The sequence below is a fragment of the Ovis aries genome, chromosome 3 (genome assembly GCF_016772045.2).
Source record: "Ovis aries strain OAR_USU_Benz2616 breed Rambouillet chromosome 3, ARS-UI_Ramb_v3.0, whole genome shotgun sequence".
Classification (NCBI taxonomy): Eukaryota; Metazoa; Chordata; class Mammalia; order Artiodactyla; family Bovidae; genus Ovis; species Ovis aries.
In genome coordinates, this window is record NC_056056.1 from 146778101 (window position 1) to 146799685 (window position 21585).

The following is a 21585-nucleotide window of genomic DNA, read 5'->3' on the forward strand; positions in this document are numbered from 1 at the left end:
ACAAGCAATAAGTGCTGGAGAGGGTGTGGAGAAAAGGGAACCCTCTTACACTGTTGGTGAGAATACAAACTAGTACAGCCACTATGGAGAACAGTGTGGAGATTCCTTAAAAAACTACAAATAGAACTGCCATACAACTCAGCAACCCCACTTCTGGGCATACACACCTGAGGAAACCAGAATTGAAAGAGACACATGTGCCCCAATGTTCATCGCAGCACTGCTTACAATAGCCAGGATATGGAAGCAACCTAGATGTCCATCAGCAGATGAATGGATAAGAAAGCTGTGGTACATATACACAATGAAGTATTACTCAGCCATTAAAAAAATGCATTTGAATCAGTTCTAAGGAGGTGGATGAAACTGGGCCTATTATACAGAGTGAAGTAAGCCAGAAAGAAAAACACCAATAGAGTATACTAAAACATATATATGGAATTTAGAAAGATGGTAACAATAACCCTTTATGTGAGACAGCAAAAGAGACACAGATGTATAGAACAGTCTTTTGGACTCTGTGGGAGAGGGCGAGGGTGGGATAATTTGGGAGAACGGCATTGAAACATATATAATGTCATATATGAAATGAATTGCCAGTCCAGGTTTGATGCATGAAACGGTGCTCGGGGCTGGTACACTGGGATGACCCAGAGAGATGGGATGGGGAGACAGGTGGGAAGGGTGTTCAGGATTGGGAACACATGTACACCCGTGGTGGATTCATGTTGTATGGCAAAACCAATACAATATTGTAAAGTAATTAGCCTCCAATTAAAAGAAAATACATTTATATATTTAAAAAAAAAACAAACAAAGCAAAAAAAAAAAAATCTCTCCCATGAATTCCTCTAACACTAAATCAGAATTGGTCAAAAATAACTATCAATTCCTGCTTTGCTAATTGATTGCTTTTTCTGTCAAAGAAGAAACTAAGGAACAACCTAGATTTCTGTTTCACTTGCAGCAAAATTGGGGCCAGCTAATCCATTTACTGAATTCACAAAAAATCCATGTTAGCCAGATGCACCCCAATAAATTCTATTTTTATTTGAAGCAATGTCACCAAATTCTGTACCACCAGAGACACTGTTGGCAAGACTATATGCTGAGCTGGTTTTCTTTACCATAGAAAATAATCATTATCAGAGAAAAGTTGCATTCATTCATATTGTAAAAGAAATTAATCTGCACTCATTGCTTGAACTAGGTCTTCATTATTGTTTTGAATGTATCATCCCTTCCCCTCCACATATCTTTCCATATATAATTACACACAGTATAATCAGAGATGGGCATGGTGACCAATTTACCATGAGGTTTGAGAGAATTCCATAAGAAAAGTGGGATGCACTGGGTTCAGAGTTCATTTACGATAAAGTTTCAATGTGTTCTATAGAACATGAGCAAACAATTCACACCTCAGTGTTATAAACAAGAGCAAATTTCTGTGTTGACTTACTAGTCATATTGAGTTTGTCAATCCCAAAACAGATGACTGGACAGACAGGAAATGTTTGTGTCGTTCCTTTGGATATTTCAACCACAGCCCTACACCTAAAACTGCTACTCCCTTTTCAGTTATCACCTGCTGCTGCTAAGTCGCTTCAGTTCTGTCCGACCCTGTGCGACCCCATAAATGGCAGCCTACCAGGCTCCACCGTCCCTGAGATTCTACAGGCAAGAATACAGGAGTGGGTTGCCACTTCCTTCTCCAATGAATGAAAGAGAAAAGTGAAAGTGAATTAACTCAGTCCTATCCGACTCTTCGCGACCTCATGGACTGCAGCCTACCAGGCTACTCTGTCCATGGATTTTCCAGGCAAGAGTACTGGAGTGGGGTGCCGTTGCCTTCTCCATTAGTTATCACCTCCTGGACTCAAATATTAAATTTTAATACAAAATATTGAAGTTATTTTCTTCACTGGATCTCCTTCTTCATGGTTTTCACAGAGATACAAACTATAGAAACTTCAGGGACCAGGGAAGTAAAGTAAAAGTTTGAATCAGCCAAAAGGAAGAAGTGTATTGAATCAGAAAAGACATGCCTAACTTAAAGAAATTTAAATTTGTTTCTGATTGAACCAAAATTGAAGGCCACAAACTGCCTAAAAACCCTACTTTATAACATTATTACTTCGCAAATTGATTCTGTAATTTCAAGAGGAATCTTGGTATTGAAAGTGGATTGTGGTTGCAGACAGAAACATGAGTGTGTGTGTGTGTGTGTGTGTGTGTGTGTGTGTGTGTGTGTGTGTGCGCGCGCGCGCGCGGACACGCCGTTCAGTCATGTCCAACTCTTTGCAATCCCATGGACTGTAACCCACCAGGCTTCTGAGTCTGTGGAATTTTCCAGGCAAGAATACTGGAGTGGTTTACCATTTCCTCCTCCAGGGGATATTCTTGACCCAGGAATGGAACCAGAAACTCTTGTGTCTTGTGCGTTGCAGGCAGATTGCTCACCACTAAGCCATTGGGGAAGCCCAAAACATGAGACTGCACTAAAAATGAGTCCAGGAAGCATTTTAAATTATTAGTTTACAATTATAAAAATGATTGATCATCACGATAATAGTAAGAAAGATAGTTTAAGAAAATAAAAATCATCAGGAAGAATTTAATTTAATAAACTTTGCCAAGATTCTCTTAAAACAGAATTCATTACTCTCATTGGCACTGGGATTAGTGGCTTTAAGGCCATATGCTACAAATAAAACAAAGATTATCAGATTATCCCAACTGGGAAAAAGTACTTCAAGGTCAGTATTTTTCTCCAACAGTACCTGCTGGAATGTCTTTTCACTCTAAACTATTAATCTCCCAAAGTTCTCTGACCTGTCTGCAGCAGCTCCTTGAGTGCTAAATCCAATGTTAAGGAGTGAACCAACAAGAGATTTCTTTCTTCTATTTAAGTCACCAAAGGATGAACTACTGTGCAAAAAGGGACTTACTGTGAATAACAGAAATTTTTATATGAAAACAGTATTGCTGGCATAATAAATGTGATTGGATTGCAATACTATGAAAAGCCATATATTATTTTGTGTAAGCACCTTTATTCTGGTGGTGCTGGGAATGACATACACGCCTTATTAATTTAATCACTATGTCCATATCTTTTTGTCATACTTGTAAGAGTTCAAAAAATAGATGAATAGAGTTGTAAAGATTTAATTGACATGTACTAGAAATTCTTCCTCTCATGAACAGGGCAGAAACCTCCCCACATGCTTCCTTCTCCAGTACTAAGCTCTGAGTTCCAGTGGTCAACCTTCTCCCATCTAAATACTTTACCATGTTGAATCCACGCTGTCCTTGGTTTAGTAACAGCTGGTAAAATTAAAATAACATACCTGATTCTCTTTTCTGTATTTCTGCAAAGAATAAAGATGAAAACATTTACTCATAAATTAACATTTGCTCGACTCCTTCAAGAGCTAGTTTAAATGTCATCTCAATGAGGCATACTCTGACAATGTAAAGTTGCACCCCCCCATTTTAATCCTCCTAATTATCATTATATTACTCTAACTTATTCCATAGATTTTATCACCTTGTATATACCATGTTTACTACATATAATGTTTATTGCTTATGAACTGTTTCCTTCTCAATTTAAGCTGTATAAGCTTAAGATTTTTTGCCTATTTTATTCACTGAGGTATTCCAGATGTCTTGAAATGTGCTTGAACCATAGAGGACACTCAGTTAATATTTATTTAATAAATACATTCATCAACAAAGGCCTTTTGTTAAGGTAATATATACTGTATAATATAAGGTACTATTGAGGTATTAATATACTGTGCCATCTATACCATTTCTGGTTTTTTTAATCTCTATAATAAAATTTAAGAACTTTAGAATTAGTAATGCCTTAATAAATACAATAAATATAGTATTGTAAATTCATAGAAGACATGAATTTTGGTCACTGACTAGACAATAAAATGCGTGATTTGTAAGCAGAACTTAAAGACTATGTAAGAGCAAATACAAATAATAGTAAGAAACTTAATTCTGTCTGTTGACAATAAGGGAAGAGAGACTCTCCTCTTTTTTAGATCATTTACTTTAGAAAACTTAAACTCCCTTCCTTTTTCTACCTCTTTAATATGTTTGTTAATCTTTTTAAAGGTTATGTAAGCAACTCAGTAATGTTTCCTTAAGGGATTGGTTGACTATCTTTTTGAAATGCTATCATCAAGGGAGAGAGCTCCCCTATGTCCTGGGTGATATGAACATAACTTCAGCTGGTGTCTGACCCCAAGTGCAAACTTCCCTCCTTTATGATTTTAAAGATACAAGAAAGTATTTTTTCTTATAAAGGCAACTAGCAAACACAGGTGGCTACCCTAACTACCAAGCAAACTTAGGACAAATCTTGTGTGACAATTGGTGATGTCAATTGCTCTTATTTGAGGACAAGTTATTGTTCGTCTTAAGGGCACGTATGTAGTGGGTTTTATCTTCCTGACTGTATGAAAGAGAAATATTTATTTCTGTTCTTGCAATCTCTCCAGGTGATTGTCTGTGGTATGTATCACACTCAGGTTTAATCCTTATTCAATAATAAAACTGCTTTCTTTCTCTTCTGCTTTTGTGAAGAGGTTTTCTGGGGTGGCAGAAAGATTTTGTTTTTAATTACATTTCCCCAACTCCAATTTTTGGACTTAACCATTTTTCATGTTTCTAGCAAATATATTTTTCTATAGCAAACAATATCCAGAAATAAAATATTAAATTTTTGAGAATAGCAATGATTTAGTCTATTTAGTTGGAGGAAGAGATCCTTAACATTAAGACATAATGAAATTATAATAATCACTTAATAGTGTTTGGTTTAAGATGAATTCAAGAGTGCTTAACTTACAGCCAATTTATATTATTATATTATTAAGTAACCCTCAAAATACTATCACTTTTACAACTCTTCTCCATATACAGTGTTTTTTTCTCAACTTGCCCTAAACCTGCCCCACTTCACTATATACACTTCTCCCTTTTCTCTTTTGTCTTCTCTCTCTCTCATTGTCTTTCTTCACTTCCATGTACTTTATAACTGCATCTTGAAATCAAAATATCTTAGTTTGATGGCAAAGCAGAAAGAAATAAGGCCATATTCAGTACAGTGGGAAATTTATGAACTTTTGAGTCAGACCCATCTGGACTCCCAGACTTGTAATCAAAATGCCCTTTGTCAATATGTCTCTTAGAGAGGGGGTTCCTATTGTAAGCCACACAAGTTTTACTCTGGCCTTCCTTGAGCCAGAGTAAAGCCACGGTCCTTCTTAGAGGTCAAAGACTACAGACACAGGGTCAAGGGTATATGCTAACCCAGAGCCAGTTCCATCTTCCCTCCCCCATTGTAGATCATACTATGCCTCAAATAATCTTGAGAGAGATGCATATGAAGATTCTGGTAGAGGGATTGGGACAACAGGGCCCTGGGCACACATATAATATGTGAGGATGAAAAATATCTGCTTTATAATGTGTGTATACATGCTCAGTCACTCAGTTGCATCTGACCCTGCAACCCCATAGACTGTAGTGCACCAAGCTCCTCTGTCCATGGGATTTTCCCAGGCAAGAATACTGGAGTGGGTTGCCATTTCCTCTCATTATATTTCACATATTTAATTCATGGTAAGTGTTCACTATATTCATCATCTCTCTCCTGAGCTTAACCCCACAGATATATTAGATCCTTCGTTTTGTTAGACAAATGTTGCTTCTGAATTTATTCATTCTGTTATTGAAATGAACAGCCTTGTATCTTAGCCAGTGTGCCATATTTGTTTCTACTATTTTATCCTTCTCATATTTTATTATGTAAAATTTGTTCAGAAATATAATGCCACTGGTCACTAGCAGTAATGGCCAGTATGTTTGTTGTATGTATCACATCTTATATGTGGTGTGTATACCTTAATCTACATTCACATTTATCTCATAGGTTTAAGAGATTTTTATAAATCTAGTAACCAGAGCAGTTTTCTATTTCAAAGGTTACTACATTCATCAGTACTGACTAGGTATTAAAACGGATGGCCCAGATTATACTAGAACACACTATGGTATTTTTGTTTGCATTAATAAGAAATATTTCAAGTGTTTTAATGATTTTTCCATGGAAGACATGTCCTGTCTCCAAAGAAAAGCAGTTCTGCTCTATTTTTACTTAGCACAAATAGCATAAGAAAAGAAAACAAAGTAATTTACCTGATTTTCTTTCAGCTATTTTGTCATCTGAAGAAAAAGAGAGAGAATTTCTGTCATTAGTAGCTTTTTTGATAGATTTGCTAATAGAAAGGGAATCTTGATTCCAGCCAACGCTTGTCCTGTGAGACATTCCCACATCTGCTAACTGAGTCAATACTCAGGCATGAACATAGGAATTATTCACTGACCATAGTATCTTAATACCCCTCTAGACCAGCTCCATAAAGGAAATGGCTAAACCAGTCCTCCAACCAGCTAATAGAGTCAATCTAGATGCATGAATTAAGGCACAGCAAAACATAATTCTTAGATGACTGAAAAGGTGTTTCAAAGCATTAATTATTATTCTATTGGCAAAATGTAGATGTTTTACAGTTTTTCATGTAACAGAAATAATGTATAAACTAAAATTAATTAAAGTGAATCAAATGAGTACAATTTCTATTTTATAGCTGTATACTGAAATTCAAATATATACAACTTACAGATAGTTCCATCACTGCTATTATTATGAGTCAAGATGAACTTTAAATAAATAGCAAGCTTGTCAAGCCATAGTAAGTATGTGTGCTGTGCTTAGTTGCTCAGTTGTGCCTGACTGTTTGCAACCCCATGGATTGTAGCCCGCCAGGCTTCTCTGTCCATGGGGATTCTCCAGGCAAGAAAACTGGGAGCAGTTGCCACACCCTCCCTCTTCTAGGGGATCTCCCCACCCAAACCTGCATCTCCTGCATTATCCGGCAGGGGCTCCCTGGTGGTTTGGCTGGTAAAGAAGCCTCCTGCAAAGTGGGAGACCTGGGTTCCATCCCTGGGTTGGGAAGATCCCCTGGAGAAAGGAACAGCTACCCACTCCAGTACTTTGGCCTGGAGAATTCCATGGACTGTATAGTCCTTGCGGTCGCAACCAGTCAGACATGACAGAGTGACTTTCACACTCTTTACTACTGAGCCAAGGGCATGAACTAAAACAAACAGCAAATAAAGCCAGTTAAAAAATAAAGGGCTTCCTATGTGTTTCGATAAATTGTTGCCAAAACTAAATTGTACATAGTTATACACACACACACACACACATATTTAGCCAAAAGATAAGAAAAAATGGTTTACAGATAGGTTTAGGAACTATTTGTCTCTAAAGAAAAATTATACAATAACATTCCCCATAGAGGTTTAATATCAGGAAAATTCTATCTGAAATGTAGGTTGCAATTAAGAGTCATCCCCAAATCCTCTTGCAACAAATAAAGATGTCAAAAAAAACATGCATGAACTTTTCCCTTCTCGAAAAAAAATTCTGGGGTCTCACACAGAATATATACTATTACAACATATACAAGGATAATGAGCTGGGATCAAAGGTGCTCTCATCACAGGAAACTGAAGGTAGTAAGTAGGAACTAAAACTGAGTGTTAAAAGCAGATATAATGATCCTATAAAAACATAAACTAGATATTCAACATAAGTCAGGAGAAAGAAAGGCAAATTAAGAACAAACATAGAAACTCAGAAACTATCTCCAGAGTAGAGTCCAACTGTCATGCACATATCAGTAAATCCCAAGGGCAACATTCCATGGTATTTAATATAATTTGCATTCATTTTTATGTCCTTAAAATAAGGTTAATCTGTGTTCTGAAGTTCCATTTCTTCTTGGGTGTGAAGATAGGCTATCTGTGGTTCATTTCAATAAGTTTACCTTTCAGAGAATTTGGTTACCCTCACATAGGAAACTTTTATATATAGAACGTATATTTATCAATGATCCTTAATTATTTTATTCATTCAAAACATATATACTGAGTGTCACTACACCCATAGATCAAAATCCCACCCTTGAGTAGCTTACAATTGTGAGATAAATAGTGAGGAGTCCTGATAATTCAATAACAAAATCAAGTATGTATGAAAATAAAATATATCAATTTTCTGTATTCCATGTTGATGAGAATGTAAATTGGTACAGCTATTTTGAAAAACAGCATGGCGGTTCCTCAAAAAATTAAAAATAACACTACCATACGACCTATTAATTCCACTTGATTATGGATCCAAAGGAAATAAAATCACCATCTCAGAGACATATCTTCACTCCCATATTCAGTGCATAACTATTCACAACAGCCAAGACATGGAAACAATATAAGTGCCCATCACAGATGGACAGCTAAAGAAAGTGATATATATCACATACAATAGAATACTGTTCAGCCATAAAAAAGAAAATCCTACCATTCATAGTTACATGGATGGGCCTTGAAGGCATTATGTCACAGAAAAGAATCTTTTGTATCTAAGTTAATGACTTGTAAGTTTAAATTACAAATAATGATCTATCTCTGGGAGCCATGCCGCCCAGGTAATGAGCATTAAACTAAAATACTTTTGCTTAGCTCACAGGAAACATCCTGACCAGGACCAGCTGTGAATGACTGCAGGAAGAATCCCTCCAGAGGCTAATAGGAACCAGGAAATAATTTGATTTACTACCCCCACCCCCACCTCCCTCTACACACATACTTTTAGTATAAAAGAAGCCTGAATTCTAATTCAGGCAAGATGGTTCAAGATGGTTCTTTGGGGCATGAGTCTGTCTTCTCAGTTTGCTAGCTTTCTTAATAAAGTTGCTGTTCCTTGCCCCAACGACTCATTTCTTGATTCATTAGCCTGTCATGAAGTAAGCAGTATGAGCTTGAACTCTGTAACAATTATGTTAACTGAAATAAGTCAGAAAAAGACAAATATTATACAATTTCGTTTTATGTGGAATCTAAATGTATCCAACTCATAGAAAAAGAGTAGAATGGTGATTTCCAGAAGATTGAGAATGGGAGAAATGGGAAGATCTTGATGAAAAGTACAAACTTCTAATTATGAGATAAATAAGTTCTGGGGATTCAATGTATAGCATCACAACTACAGTTAACCATTTTGCATCATGTACTTTAAAGGTGCTAAGAGAATAGATCTTAAATTTTCACATCACACACACAGATACACACACAAAATAACTGTGTGAAGCAATAGAGGTGTCAAGTAACTTTATTGTGGTAGTCATTTTAAAAATATATGTACACCAAATAATCCATCACATTGTATACCTTAAACTTAAGTCAATTATATCTTAATATAGCTGGAAAATTTTTCCTGTGTTCCAAAAGTGGGCTCAGAATACACCTTGTTATCTAAAAGTGAAGATCAATTTCTGAAAGATACTGACCTGAGTTTAGCCTATAAAATAGGGCTTCCCCATCTATAAAAAATGAAAAAAAAAAAGGTGACAACAGTTAGATCATTTTATACTTCTATATAGCATATATTTTAAAGGAATCAGGAAAATTCTATCATTTCCATTCTTCTTTTAAATTCACTATAATCAATCTGCTTTTCATATCTAATCACTGTTATTTCAATATTAATTTATTATTTTGAATCTTTTTTATTTAACAAATCTCATCCATATAGATATATGTAGTATATTTACCTATCAATATACTTAAAAGTTTCATTGTAGCACATTCTTGGGAACATATGTAGCCAAATAAATTAAATTCACACATTAATATTAACCAATACTTTATACCTTTTCATACTAGCTAACATGAAGTTTATTTTCTGATCTATATTTCACTCAAGATTTTCCCTAAACATTTCCTGGTTAATGTATCAATAAGCAATGAATTAGACCAAAAAGGGGAAGAAAAGAATCAGTTGTACAGATTTTACTCAAGAGGACAAAATAGTCTGGGAATAAGAATTGATTATCTACTTCATGCCAAATCTGCTGGAGATTTTTTCCCACTTAGCCAGGGAACTATTTATATATATTTTTTGTTGTTCATTCACTCAGGTGTGTCCCACTGTTTGCAACCCCATGGGCTGCAGCATACCAAACTTCTCTGTCCCTCATCATCTCCCAGAGCTTGCTCAAACTCATGTCTATTGAGTCGGTGACACCATCCAACCATCTTATTCTCTGTTGTCCCCTTCACCTCCTGCCTTCAATCTTTCCCAGTATTAGGGTCTTTTCTAACAAGTCAGCTCTTTGCATCTATATATTTATGGTTGATTTAACAATACAAATATTTCTTCTGCCTGATTCTGTGGATGTCTTCTAAATATCTGCTTTCTCCAAATTGCAGTCATTAATTCCTTACCATCCTGTAACCTATTGAAAATGAAGGGAATCTGTTTGGATCCTAAAGCTCATTGACTAAGAGCAACAAAAATTCATTTTCACTAAGGCATATGGAATTTCTTTTCCAGGTATACTCCTTACTTCTCACTGTGAACATAAAAAATTCCTGAATTTTGTCAATTGATAACCAGCCTATGGAAATCCTCTTGAAATATTTGTAATCATTTACCAGAACTATCATAGAGATCTAGGAATTTACTTTAGGAATACTCTGGTGAATTTAATATACTTTAGCAAATACAAACACATTTTGTTGTGATATATCATTTATGTTTTGAAAATGAAAATAATGTTTGATGATCTATTACTTAAGATACAAGAAATACATTTATGCAAACATAGTCAAAGAATATTTATATTTATATAAAATAGAAACAAAGATTATAGCAAAATGCTCTGTTAGATTATGAAAGTCTCCATTACTTGAAATAACATTTTCTAATGGTCTATCTATCAATTTCCCAAGTAGCCAGATTAAGAATAGAATGTTTTCTCTTAATCATAGTAAATAATTGTAGTCTTCTTCATTATAATTTCTCACAGAAAAGTAAAATGTGTCCTACTCCTAAATTTATAAAATAGATTTAAAATTTCAATATATAATTAATCTCCTCTCTTTTGCTCTTTTCTCCTTATGTTTAGATGTTACAGTTTTCCTACACTTTTCAGAAACAAACTAAAGAGTGAGAAATACATTTGTTTCTGAATATTTTTATTTTGTTTTGCTCATTTTTTAAAAAAAGATTTATTAGCAGTCTTATCTTTCAATAAACTCTAGAAATCAATTAATTGATTTTCTAAAATACCCATGAAAGTGTTCGTTTAAGAAACATTCTCCTTATAAAATTTTTCTTTGATGACGAGCTAGTCTTTTAACTGGTGATACTTTTATGATTTGTGAAAACTGAAACTATTGGTGTTGGTCTTTAGTTTTGAGGCAGATGCAAGTTCAAAACAGAGTCATCAAAAACCTGTTCACTAATACCTCTAAGCGTATGGATAACAGATAAAGGTATTCCCTTAAGTCAGGCTTGTTAAAGCTGAAACAATACATAACAAAATCAAAATCTAATTTTCTTACTTATTATCCTACTCATGGTGCAGGAAAGATTTCCCAGAAGAAAAATATTTGAACTATAGAACATGAAACATTTCAACAAATATATGCATGGATCTATCAAACATGGAAGGATTCTTTAAATTAGTCACTTACTTTTGCAAAAGATGCAAAGTGCCACAACCAAACACAAAAATATTAACTTCATGGTGGTGATTGGGACCTAGAAACAGAAAATAGTCATCGTGGAGAATCAGATCCACAGGGTTCCTTCTATCTGGAGCTTTTATACTCGCTCATACCACTGTCTTTCATCATGGGCTAGGTGTGGTAAGCTTAGTGCTGACAGGGCAAAGATAAATAGCACACCAGATATGAAATCCATCTCAAGTCAGTTTAGTGTCTTATTTCTGTGACATCTTCTATCTTGAATTAAGTCCAGCTCACGCCAAACGCAGACCATGTCTTCTTGCCACCCTAGGCAAACAGCTAAGGCAGGAACTAAAAGTCCCAGGATTAAAAACCAAATATGCCAATGATGTTCATTTATCTGTACTCTATTAATCATTGCAAAAGTCTTAATACCTCAAGAAACTCAAACACTATGATTAAATATTGTCATTGTCTCTCCGTTAACAACAAAATGTATTTTAAACATTAACCTACCTGAAGACAAAGAACTCTTTTCTTATTGATATATTAACAGGTATTTCCTTAGAGAAATATGTGACTATCACTTAGGGTATACATATGGACATACTGACATATTTAAGTGCACCATGGTTATAGTAATTATTACTCACAAGGATACATCATTCTCCAATAATACATATTTTACCATGAAATTTATAATCAGGCATATAAGTAAGTAGATGTATGAAAGCAAGAACATCAGAAAAAATGTTTCTGGCCAAAACTTGAATACAAAATGCCAGCCATGAATTATATATGTAGATGTTCTGGGATAGAAAGATCAAGCTCAAATTAGGATTTAGGAAGAGAAGAGTCAGTCTGGGCTGAGCAGGTAGAGAGGGTTGAATGCCTGATACTGGTCGATTGGATCTGAAAAACAGAAGGGCTGACCCCATGGCTTTGATGATGCTTTGATGCTTTTCATGGCTTTGATCTGCTTCTCATCTGATCCCAATCGCTACCAAAGAAAACCTTCAAAGGGAAAACAGTCTTCAGTTTATTTTCTCCAGAAAAGCAGAAGAATCCCAAGAAAGGGAAAAGGTATAAAAACCTTCCTTTCCTTCCCCTTTATTCACTCATGTCTCTACTAATTTCAAAGAAAAAGTGATGCCTGCCTCTTTTGAGGGCCTCCTCATAACATACTGAGTGCTTGTGCTCCTGGGCTCCCTGCTCCTGAAGATCTTGCTGAATTCTTAGATCATTTTAAAAGGGGGGCAGAATTCTGCAGATTTATATACTTAAAATTCACTTTCTTATTCAAGGTAACACATTTATTGAAGGCCAGGAATTCTTTAATCTGACATCAGTGAAAGTACCAGATTTTTACCTGTAGAACACAGACCCAGAGAGAGGAACACAGAAACCATGGGGAGAAGGCTTTCATGCCACAAACAGAGAGGGAGGTAACAGAGGACCACTTCACCATAATTTTTTTAAAACCCAGCTCTGATCCTTTCAATAACTCACAAATAAAGAATGTATGGTGAGAATTTTTCTCCAACACAGAAAACGAAAGTACAATTCAGAGAGAACATTGCCACCATTAAATACTGCCATTTGTGATGTTCTTTTCTTTAATCATACACTTCCATGTGGAGATTTCCTCCCTTCACATTATCATTGTGACATAATTATTCTTTCATGTGCTTGACTGTGAGCTTAGGCATGTAAGAGACCTGAATGAAACATAAAGTAACTTAGAGGCTTTTGAGGGAAATAAGAATACATGAAAGATAGAAATTTTCTGTAAGTAGAGCTTAGCACACAACACTATCAAAGTTCCAAGAGAGACAGATCTTTTTCACCTTGAGAAAATCAGGGAAATTTTCATAGTTTCATAGTCTAAGGGCTGGAAAAAGGCTTGGACATGCAGAATCAGAGAAAGATTCCAAGTGGGAGATGCATTAAGAACAAAGGCAAATGCAATTTCAAAATTTCAGTGTTCTCCGTCTTTCCAGATCACTACTTCTAGTAGTCTGATTATAACAATCCACTGATTCCCACTCAGAACTATAATCCATTGAGCCTATTTACCTTGCATTCATTTCATGGCAAGAGTGAACATCAACATTTTAGGAATAAGTGAAATAAAATGGACTAGAAAGTGTGAATTTAATTCAAATGACCACTATATCTATTTCTGCAGTCAAGAATTTCTTAGAAGAAATGGAGTAGCCCTCACAGTTAAAATGCTGTACTTGGGTGCAATCTTAAAAACAACAGAATGATCTCAGTTCATTTCCAAGGCAAACCATTCAACATCACAGTAATCCAAGTTTATGCCCCAACCACAAATGCCAAAGAAGTTGGAGTTGAACTGTTTTATGAAGACCTACAAAATCTTTTAGAATTAACTCTAAAAAAAGGGGGGGGGATGTCCCTTTCATAGTAGGGGATTGGAGTACAAAATGTGGAAGATTAGAGATACCTGGAATACCAGGCAAATTTGGCCTTGGAGTACGAAATGAGGCAGGGCAAAGGCTAACAGAGTTTTGCCAAAAGAATGCATTGGTCATAGAAAACACAGTCATCCAACGTCTCAAGAGACAAATCTACACACGGACATCACCAGGGCAATACTGAAATCAGATTGATTACATTCTTTGCAGCAGAAGATAGAAAAGCTCTATCTGCCATTTGTGATGTTCTTTTCTTTAATCATACACTTCCATGTGGAGATTTCCTCCCTTCACATTATCATTGTGACATAATTATTCTTTCATGTGCTTGACTGTGAGCTTAGGCATGTAAGAGACCTGAATGAAACATAAAGTAACTTAGAGGCTTTTGAGGGAAATAAGAAAAGCTCTAAACACTTAGCAAAAAGAAGACTGTGAGGGGACTCTGGTTCAGATCATGAGCTCTTATTGCAAAATTCAGACTTAAATTGAAGAAAGTGGGGAAAACCACTAGGCCACTCAGTTCAGTCACTCATTGTATCTGACACTTCACGACCACATGGACTGCAGCAGGCCAGGCTTCCCTGTCCATTACCAACTCTTGGATCTTGCTCAAATTCACATCCATCGAGTCAGTGACGCCATCCAACCATCTAATCCTCTGTTGTCCCCTTCTTCTCCTGCCTTCAGTCTTTTCCTGCATCAGAGTCTCTTCCAATAAGTCAATTCTTCACATCAGGTGGCCAAAGTATTGGAGCTTCAGCTTCAGCATCAGTCCTTCCAATGAATAGATTTCCTTTAGGATTGACTGATTGGATCTCCTTGCAGTCCAAGGGACTATCAAGAGCTTTCTCCAACACCACAGTTCAAAGCATCAATTCTGTGGTGCCCAGCTTTCTCTATAGTCCAAATTTCACATCCATACATGACTACTGGAAAAACCATAACTTTGACTAGATGGACCTTTGTCAACCAAGTAATGTCTCTGCTTTTTAATATTCTTTCTAGGTTGGTCATGCTTTTCTTCCAAGGAGCAAACATCTTTTAATTTCATGGCTGCAGTCACCATCTGCAGTGATTTTGGAGCCCTCAGAAATAAAGTATCTCACTGTTTCCATTGTTTCCCCATCTATTTGCCATGAAGCAATGGGACTGGATGACATGATCTTCATTTTTGGAATGCTGAGTTTTAAGCCAGCTTTTACAGTCTCCTCTTTTACTTTTATCAAGAGGCTCTTTAGTTCTTTTCTGCTTTCTGCCATAAGGGTGGTGTCATCTGCATAACTGAAGCTTTTGATATTTCTCCCAGCAATCTTGATTCCAGCTTGTGCTTCATCCAGCCTGGCATTTTGTATGGTGTACTCTGCATATAAGTTAAATAAACAAGGTGACAATATACAACCTTGACATACTCATTTCCCCATTTGGAAACAGTCTGTTGTTCCATATCTAGTTCTAACTGTTGCTTCTTGAACTGCATACAGATTACTCAGGATGCAGGTAGGTGGTCTGGTATTCCAATGTCTTGAAGATTTTTCCATAGTTTGTTGTGATCTACACATTAATCCAAATTTCCTGTTGTGCTCCTGGACTCCCTGCTCCTGAAGATCTTGCTAAATTCTTAGATAATTTTGATCTAAGATCCATTTGATCCATTCAGGATGGCCTAAATAAAATCCCTTATGATTACACAGTGGATGTGACAAATAGATTAAAGCAATTAGATCTGCTAGACAGAGTGCCCAAAGGAATATGGACAGAGGCTTATAACATTGTACAGGAGGCAGTGACCAAAACCATCCCCCCAAAAAAGCAGTGCATGAAGGCAAAATGGTTGTTTAAGGAGATTTTAAAATAGCTGAGAAAAGAGAATTGAAAGGCAAAGGAGAAAGTGAAAGATATACTCAACTGAATGCAGAGTTCCAAAGAATAGCAAGGAGAGATAAGAAAGCTTTCTTAAGTGAACAATGCAAAGAAATAGAGGAAAGCAATAGAATGGGAAACACTAGAGATATTTTCAAGAAAACTAGAGATACCAAGGAACTATTTCATGCAAAGATGGGCACAATAAAGAACACAAACAGCAAGGATCTAACAGAAGCAGAAGAAATTAAGAAGAACTAAACAAAAAGGTCTTAATAACCTGGATAGAATAACCACGACAGTGTGGTCACTCACCTAGATCAAGATATCTTTCTTTGACTGTGAAGTCAAGTGGGCCTTAGGAAGCATTACTATGAACAAAGCTAGTGGAGGTAATGGAATTCGAGCAGACTATTTCAAATCCTAAAAGATGATGCTGTTAAAGTGCTACACTCAATATGTCAGCAAATTTGCAAAACTCAGCAGTGGACACAGGATTGGGAAAGTTCAGTTTTTATTTCAATCCCAAAGAAGGACAATGCCAAGGAGTGTTCAAACTATTGCACAATTGTGCTCATTTCACATGGTATCAAGGCAATGATCAAAATCCTTCAAGCTAGGCTTCAACAGTATGTGAACCAAGAATTTCCAGATGTACAAGCTGGATTTAGAAAGAGCAGAGGAACCAGAGATCAAATTGACAACATCTACTGAATCATAGAAAAAGAAATGGAATTCCAGAAAAACATCTAACTTCTGCTTCATAGACTATGCTAGAGTCTTTGACCTTATGGATCACAACAAGCTGTGGAAAACTGTTAAAGAGATGGGAAGACCATGTTAGCTGCCTCCTGAGAAATGTGTATGCAAGTCAAGAAGCAACAGTAAGGATGAGAAATGGAACATAGACTGGTTCAAAACTGGGAAAGGAGTACATCAAGGCTGTATATAGTCACCATGCTATTTAACTTATATGCAGAATAAATCATGCAAAATGCTGGGTTGGATGACTCACAAGCTGAAATAAAGATGACTGGGAGAAATATCAGCAACCTCAGATATGCAGATGACCCCACCCTAATGGCAGAAGCCAAAGAGGGACTAAAGGGTCTCTTGATGAAGGTGAAAGAGGAGAGTGAAAAACTGGTTTGAAATTCAACATTCAGAAAACTAAGATCATGGGCATCCAGTTTCATCATTTCATGGCAAATAGATGGGGAAACAAAGGAAATAGTGACAGACTATTTTCTTGGGCTCCAAAATCACTGCAGATGGTGACAGCAGCCATGAAATTAGAAGACACTTGCTCCTTGGAAGAAAAGATATGGCAAACCTAGACAATGTATTAAAAAGCAGAGATATTACTTTGCCAACAAAGGACCGTATAGTCAAAGCTATGGTATTTCCAGTAGTCATGTATGGATGTGAGTTGGACCATAAAAAGCTGAGCACCAAAGAATTGATGCTTTTGAACTGTGGTGTTGGAGAAGTCTCTTGAGAGTCCTGTGGAATGCAAAGAGATCAAATCAGTCAGTCATAAAGGAAATCAGTCCTGAATATTCATTGGAAGGACTGATGCTGAAGCTGAAGCTCCAATACTTTGGCCTCCTGATGTGAGCAGTCGACACATGGTAAAACACCCTGATGCTGGGAAAGACTGAGGGCATGAGAAGAAGGGGTCAACAGAGGATGAGATGGTTGGATGGCATCATTAACTCAGTGGACATGACTTTGAGCACACTTGGGGACATAGTGAAGGACAGGGAAGCCTGGCCTGCTGCAGTCCATTGGTTCACAAAGAGTCAGACATGACTGAGCAACTGAATGACAAGAAGAACCTTTCATTCACCTTCACTTCCCTCAACAATTAATGTCCTTTCTTCCTTGGCTTGAAGTCTATGATCAACCTTTTTCAGTACTCCCTGGCATAAATCCCCAGTTCTCTTGACCTTCTCTATACTTGCTGGGCAAAAATACAACTATGGCTTAAATTAAACTTTTCCCTATCTATACTGAGCAGATAATCATCACAGGGTAAAAATACATGGTCATGCTATCCTATCTCTCTTAAATTCATTACCCCAAGTGGATCCTTAAGACAGTCAGTCAATTATATTTTGTAGTCTATTTGCTTTTATGCTCTTCTACTTCATATTTTTTTCTCTTTCCCAAAAGCCAACATCTCCTTCCCAACCTCCCTGTCATCAATCACCTTACTTTCAAATTTACTAAGAAAATAAAAAATATCAAAAGAGAAAATCTACATCCACACATAAAGACATCTTTTAATATTTGTACCCTGAACTCTACTAACTTTCTTGTTAATACATATCAACAGTGTGGGCTGCCACCTAAGCTTGACCTCCCCATTTGTGTCCTGGATGCCCTCCAGGAACATCAAGCCAGTAATCTGTTCATCTCTATCCATATTATCAAGTTTTCTCTCCTCTTCTGGATTATTCCCAACAGTATAAATACATGCTATTATTTGTCTTTCCTAAAAGAAATGAATAAATATAATAAAACAAACAAATTTATGCATCTAAACTATTTCTCAATGAATTTGTTATTTTTTAACTGTTGAATTCACTTCCCTCCCAGGTTTCTTACCACACTTCTCCACTGCCCTTAATGGTTAAACTTCACAAGGGAGTTTCTTATGCTCATTGACTCCAGCTCCTGACTTCTCATTGTCTCAGGAACTTATTAACTTCCGTTGTTTTCTCTCTAGCACTTCACACAATGTGCTCTTGTCCAGGACATAGGTGATACTCTTTTGTGAATCCAATGGCCAGTTTTCAGTTCTTATTTTATTGACCTCTCAATAATATTTAACACACTTCATCCTTTTTTCTTGACACAGTTGACTTCTGCAATTTCCAGTTTTTTCCTTTTTCATTTTTTACTCCTTCTTATCTTCTGCTGATTCCTTCTCATTTACAAGCCCTCTTAACAAACAGTCTAGAAGCTTAAATTTGGATCTCTTTTTCTAAACACTTTACTTCTGTGATAACTGTACCCGAGTTCTATGGATCTGCAAGGCCCTACTCCATCAGTTTCAACTCTGATCTCACCTCCTACCAACTTGCTTTCTTGCTCTTACTCTCTCCTCCAGGCTCAGAGGCCTGTCTGTTTTTGGTGAAGCTCGCCAGACAGAATCAAAGTCTTTGCATTTGCTATTTCTCTAGCTGAAATACTTTCTCTTTGGCTACCCACTGAATTTGCTCACTCACCTCATTAAAACTTGAGCTTTAATGACATATTTTGCAAAAAGCTAATGAGCCAATTTACATATTATAATTATTTTCCTCCAAAGTAACTCTTTTCAAGGCTATAATTAAACCTTAGCCTTAATGAGTTAAAGCTTCTCTGTATGTTAAAGATTAAAATTATATTAGATAATTTATATATATTTTAAATGAATGTCCAGGAGATAAATGGCATAAATATTAGTCACTATTAATATTTCTATACCTAATGTTTTATTAAAATTAATATTTTAATTTCAAAGAAAATTAAAAGAACTTTTAAGTTTCTTTTAAAGTCATTTTATACTTTTATGCAATTACTAATGCATGCCCTAAATAACACCCCCTCATCTCATATAAATCTTTGCTCAAATAATACCTTCTCAGAGATACTTTCTCTGAATATTTTAAATTGCACACCACACCCCAAGGCCCTTTTTCCCTCTCGCTGCTTGACGTTTTCCTCCATAGCTTTCACTACCATCTAATGTATGCATTTTTATTTAATCTGTTTAATACATGTAACTATTATCTGTTGTTAGTTCTACAATGCAAATTCAATTAGGACAGGTATCTTCAATGTGTTTTGTTCATTGCTGAATCCCAATACCTAGAAAAGAGCTTGGCATATATTAGATCCTCAGTAAATATTGAATGGATGATTTAATGAATAACTTTTGTTGGGCTCAAAAATAAGCATTACATTGAATAATATGGCAATAATAATAATAATAGATGTTAGTACTGAAGCTATTTGTTAACAGATTTAATTCAACATAATACAGTATCACTGAGTTAGACATATTGTGCTAAAACAGAAAACATATTGATAGTTAAAAAAAGTTTCCCACTATTTGAACTTTCTAGTCCAGATTTATTCTCAATCAATAACACAGGGAAAATGTTATACTAGCAGTATTAATAATTTTGTTAGAGTTTATCAACTCCGATTTGCCTAGTAATAAAAACAATTGTTACAAAGTTGTAATATGTTTCTTAGAATTTTTTCACTCTAAAGTTAATAACCATAGATCAAATTTCATTTACAATGGTGCTAAAAGCCAAGATGACAATAAATGCCAGTAACTATATTTATATTTGTGATCTTTGAGTTTTTTTTTTCAATTTTCATTGTGAACCAGATAATTCAATGATTATGCACGAAAGCATGTAAGCTACAAACCGCATTTGTTTGACCCAAGTGCCTCTCTCCTCAACCACTCCTTTCAGGATTACACTTCAGGTTATTCTTTTTGACCTTCTAAGATTGCAATGTAACTGTCACTGTTATTATAAAAGGAAAAGTATTTTTAAAGGAATTAAAACTATCAACTTAGCAAATGTTAAATAATGTCCATAAAAACAATTTTTCTAGGAGGTAGACTCACTTTTGTTCTGGAATTTCTCATTAGGTAGCTTGTGTTTACAAGGAAATTAAGCACTTTAACTCTTTTGTAATAGTATATTGTTTGGATAAAACCATCTAATAATACTAAAACATACACTGCATAACTATGGTACATTGCTTAAAACACATCCATCAAAAAGAACAATAGTTAGATGTTTCCTTCTTGATTTAAAAGGATGTGGCTTAAGTGTCTGTACACATAATGATACTGGTGGAGGAAAAATCAACATTTGAAAGAACAGTGACATTAGAATGGAAAGATAGTTTGTTTTATCAATACTGTTTATACCAGAAGCAAATACAGAAAATGTTAAACAGTGTCTGTTTGGATTGCGGAACCAAGTTCCCTACTTTCATATATTATGATCTGAAATTATGTTTGAAAGTTGAGTTGTCTGGAAATCAGAACCTTTTTGCTGTATGGGAAGCTTCATATAAAAAAAATACAATTGGATTTTTGAATCAATATTATTTAAATTTATATAAGTAATTAGTAATATTTAACACTAGATATAGACAATCAGTAATTTTCTACAGTAAATTACCACCTCCAATTTAACTTTGCCAAATGTTCTTGAAATAATATTTAGTAAGCAGAAGAAATTGGTAATATATGAACAGACTTTCAGAGAGTGATTTAATAAAAAAATAAACAAGAAACTTCTTCAGGGTTCTAATAAAGATATTATAGTGGCCTTGATACATACAGCTATTCAGTCAACTTCTTTGAATGAAATTTTAAGAGGAGTTAGAACATTGGCCTTCTTTTGATAAAGAGGTTTATAGTAGTCATATTCCTCACTAAACTTTATGTCTTCTCTCTGCCCTGGTATTATTGAAATCGTTTCTTGTGCTCAACATAAGACATATTTTTAAAGATCACTCTATTTATCTTTTAATATTACCCTCTCACCCCATGTATTATATTGTTCCCTCTTTTCAGCTTTCTTTGGCTTCTTAGCATTCACTGCTGTCTTTTCATTCTTCTTGCACTTTC

General features: G+C 35.6%; 1 protein-coding gene across 1 annotated transcript in view; it reads right to left on the reverse strand.

The window, feature by feature from the left end:
* MUC19 (mucin 19, oligomeric) overlaps positions 1-19649 on the reverse strand; it is a 76457-nt gene extending 56808 nt beyond the window's left edge. Inside the window, exons 1-2 of the mRNA XM_060413670.1 lie at positions 19560-19649; positions 18284-18429 (exon numbers count right to left, since the gene is read on the reverse strand). Of these exons, the coding sequence (XP_060269653.1) occupies positions 18284-18429; positions 19560-19649 (236 nt within the window). The remainder of the gene's footprint in view (positions 1-18283; positions 18430-19559) is intronic.
* Positions 19650-21585: the final 1936 nt, after the last annotated feature.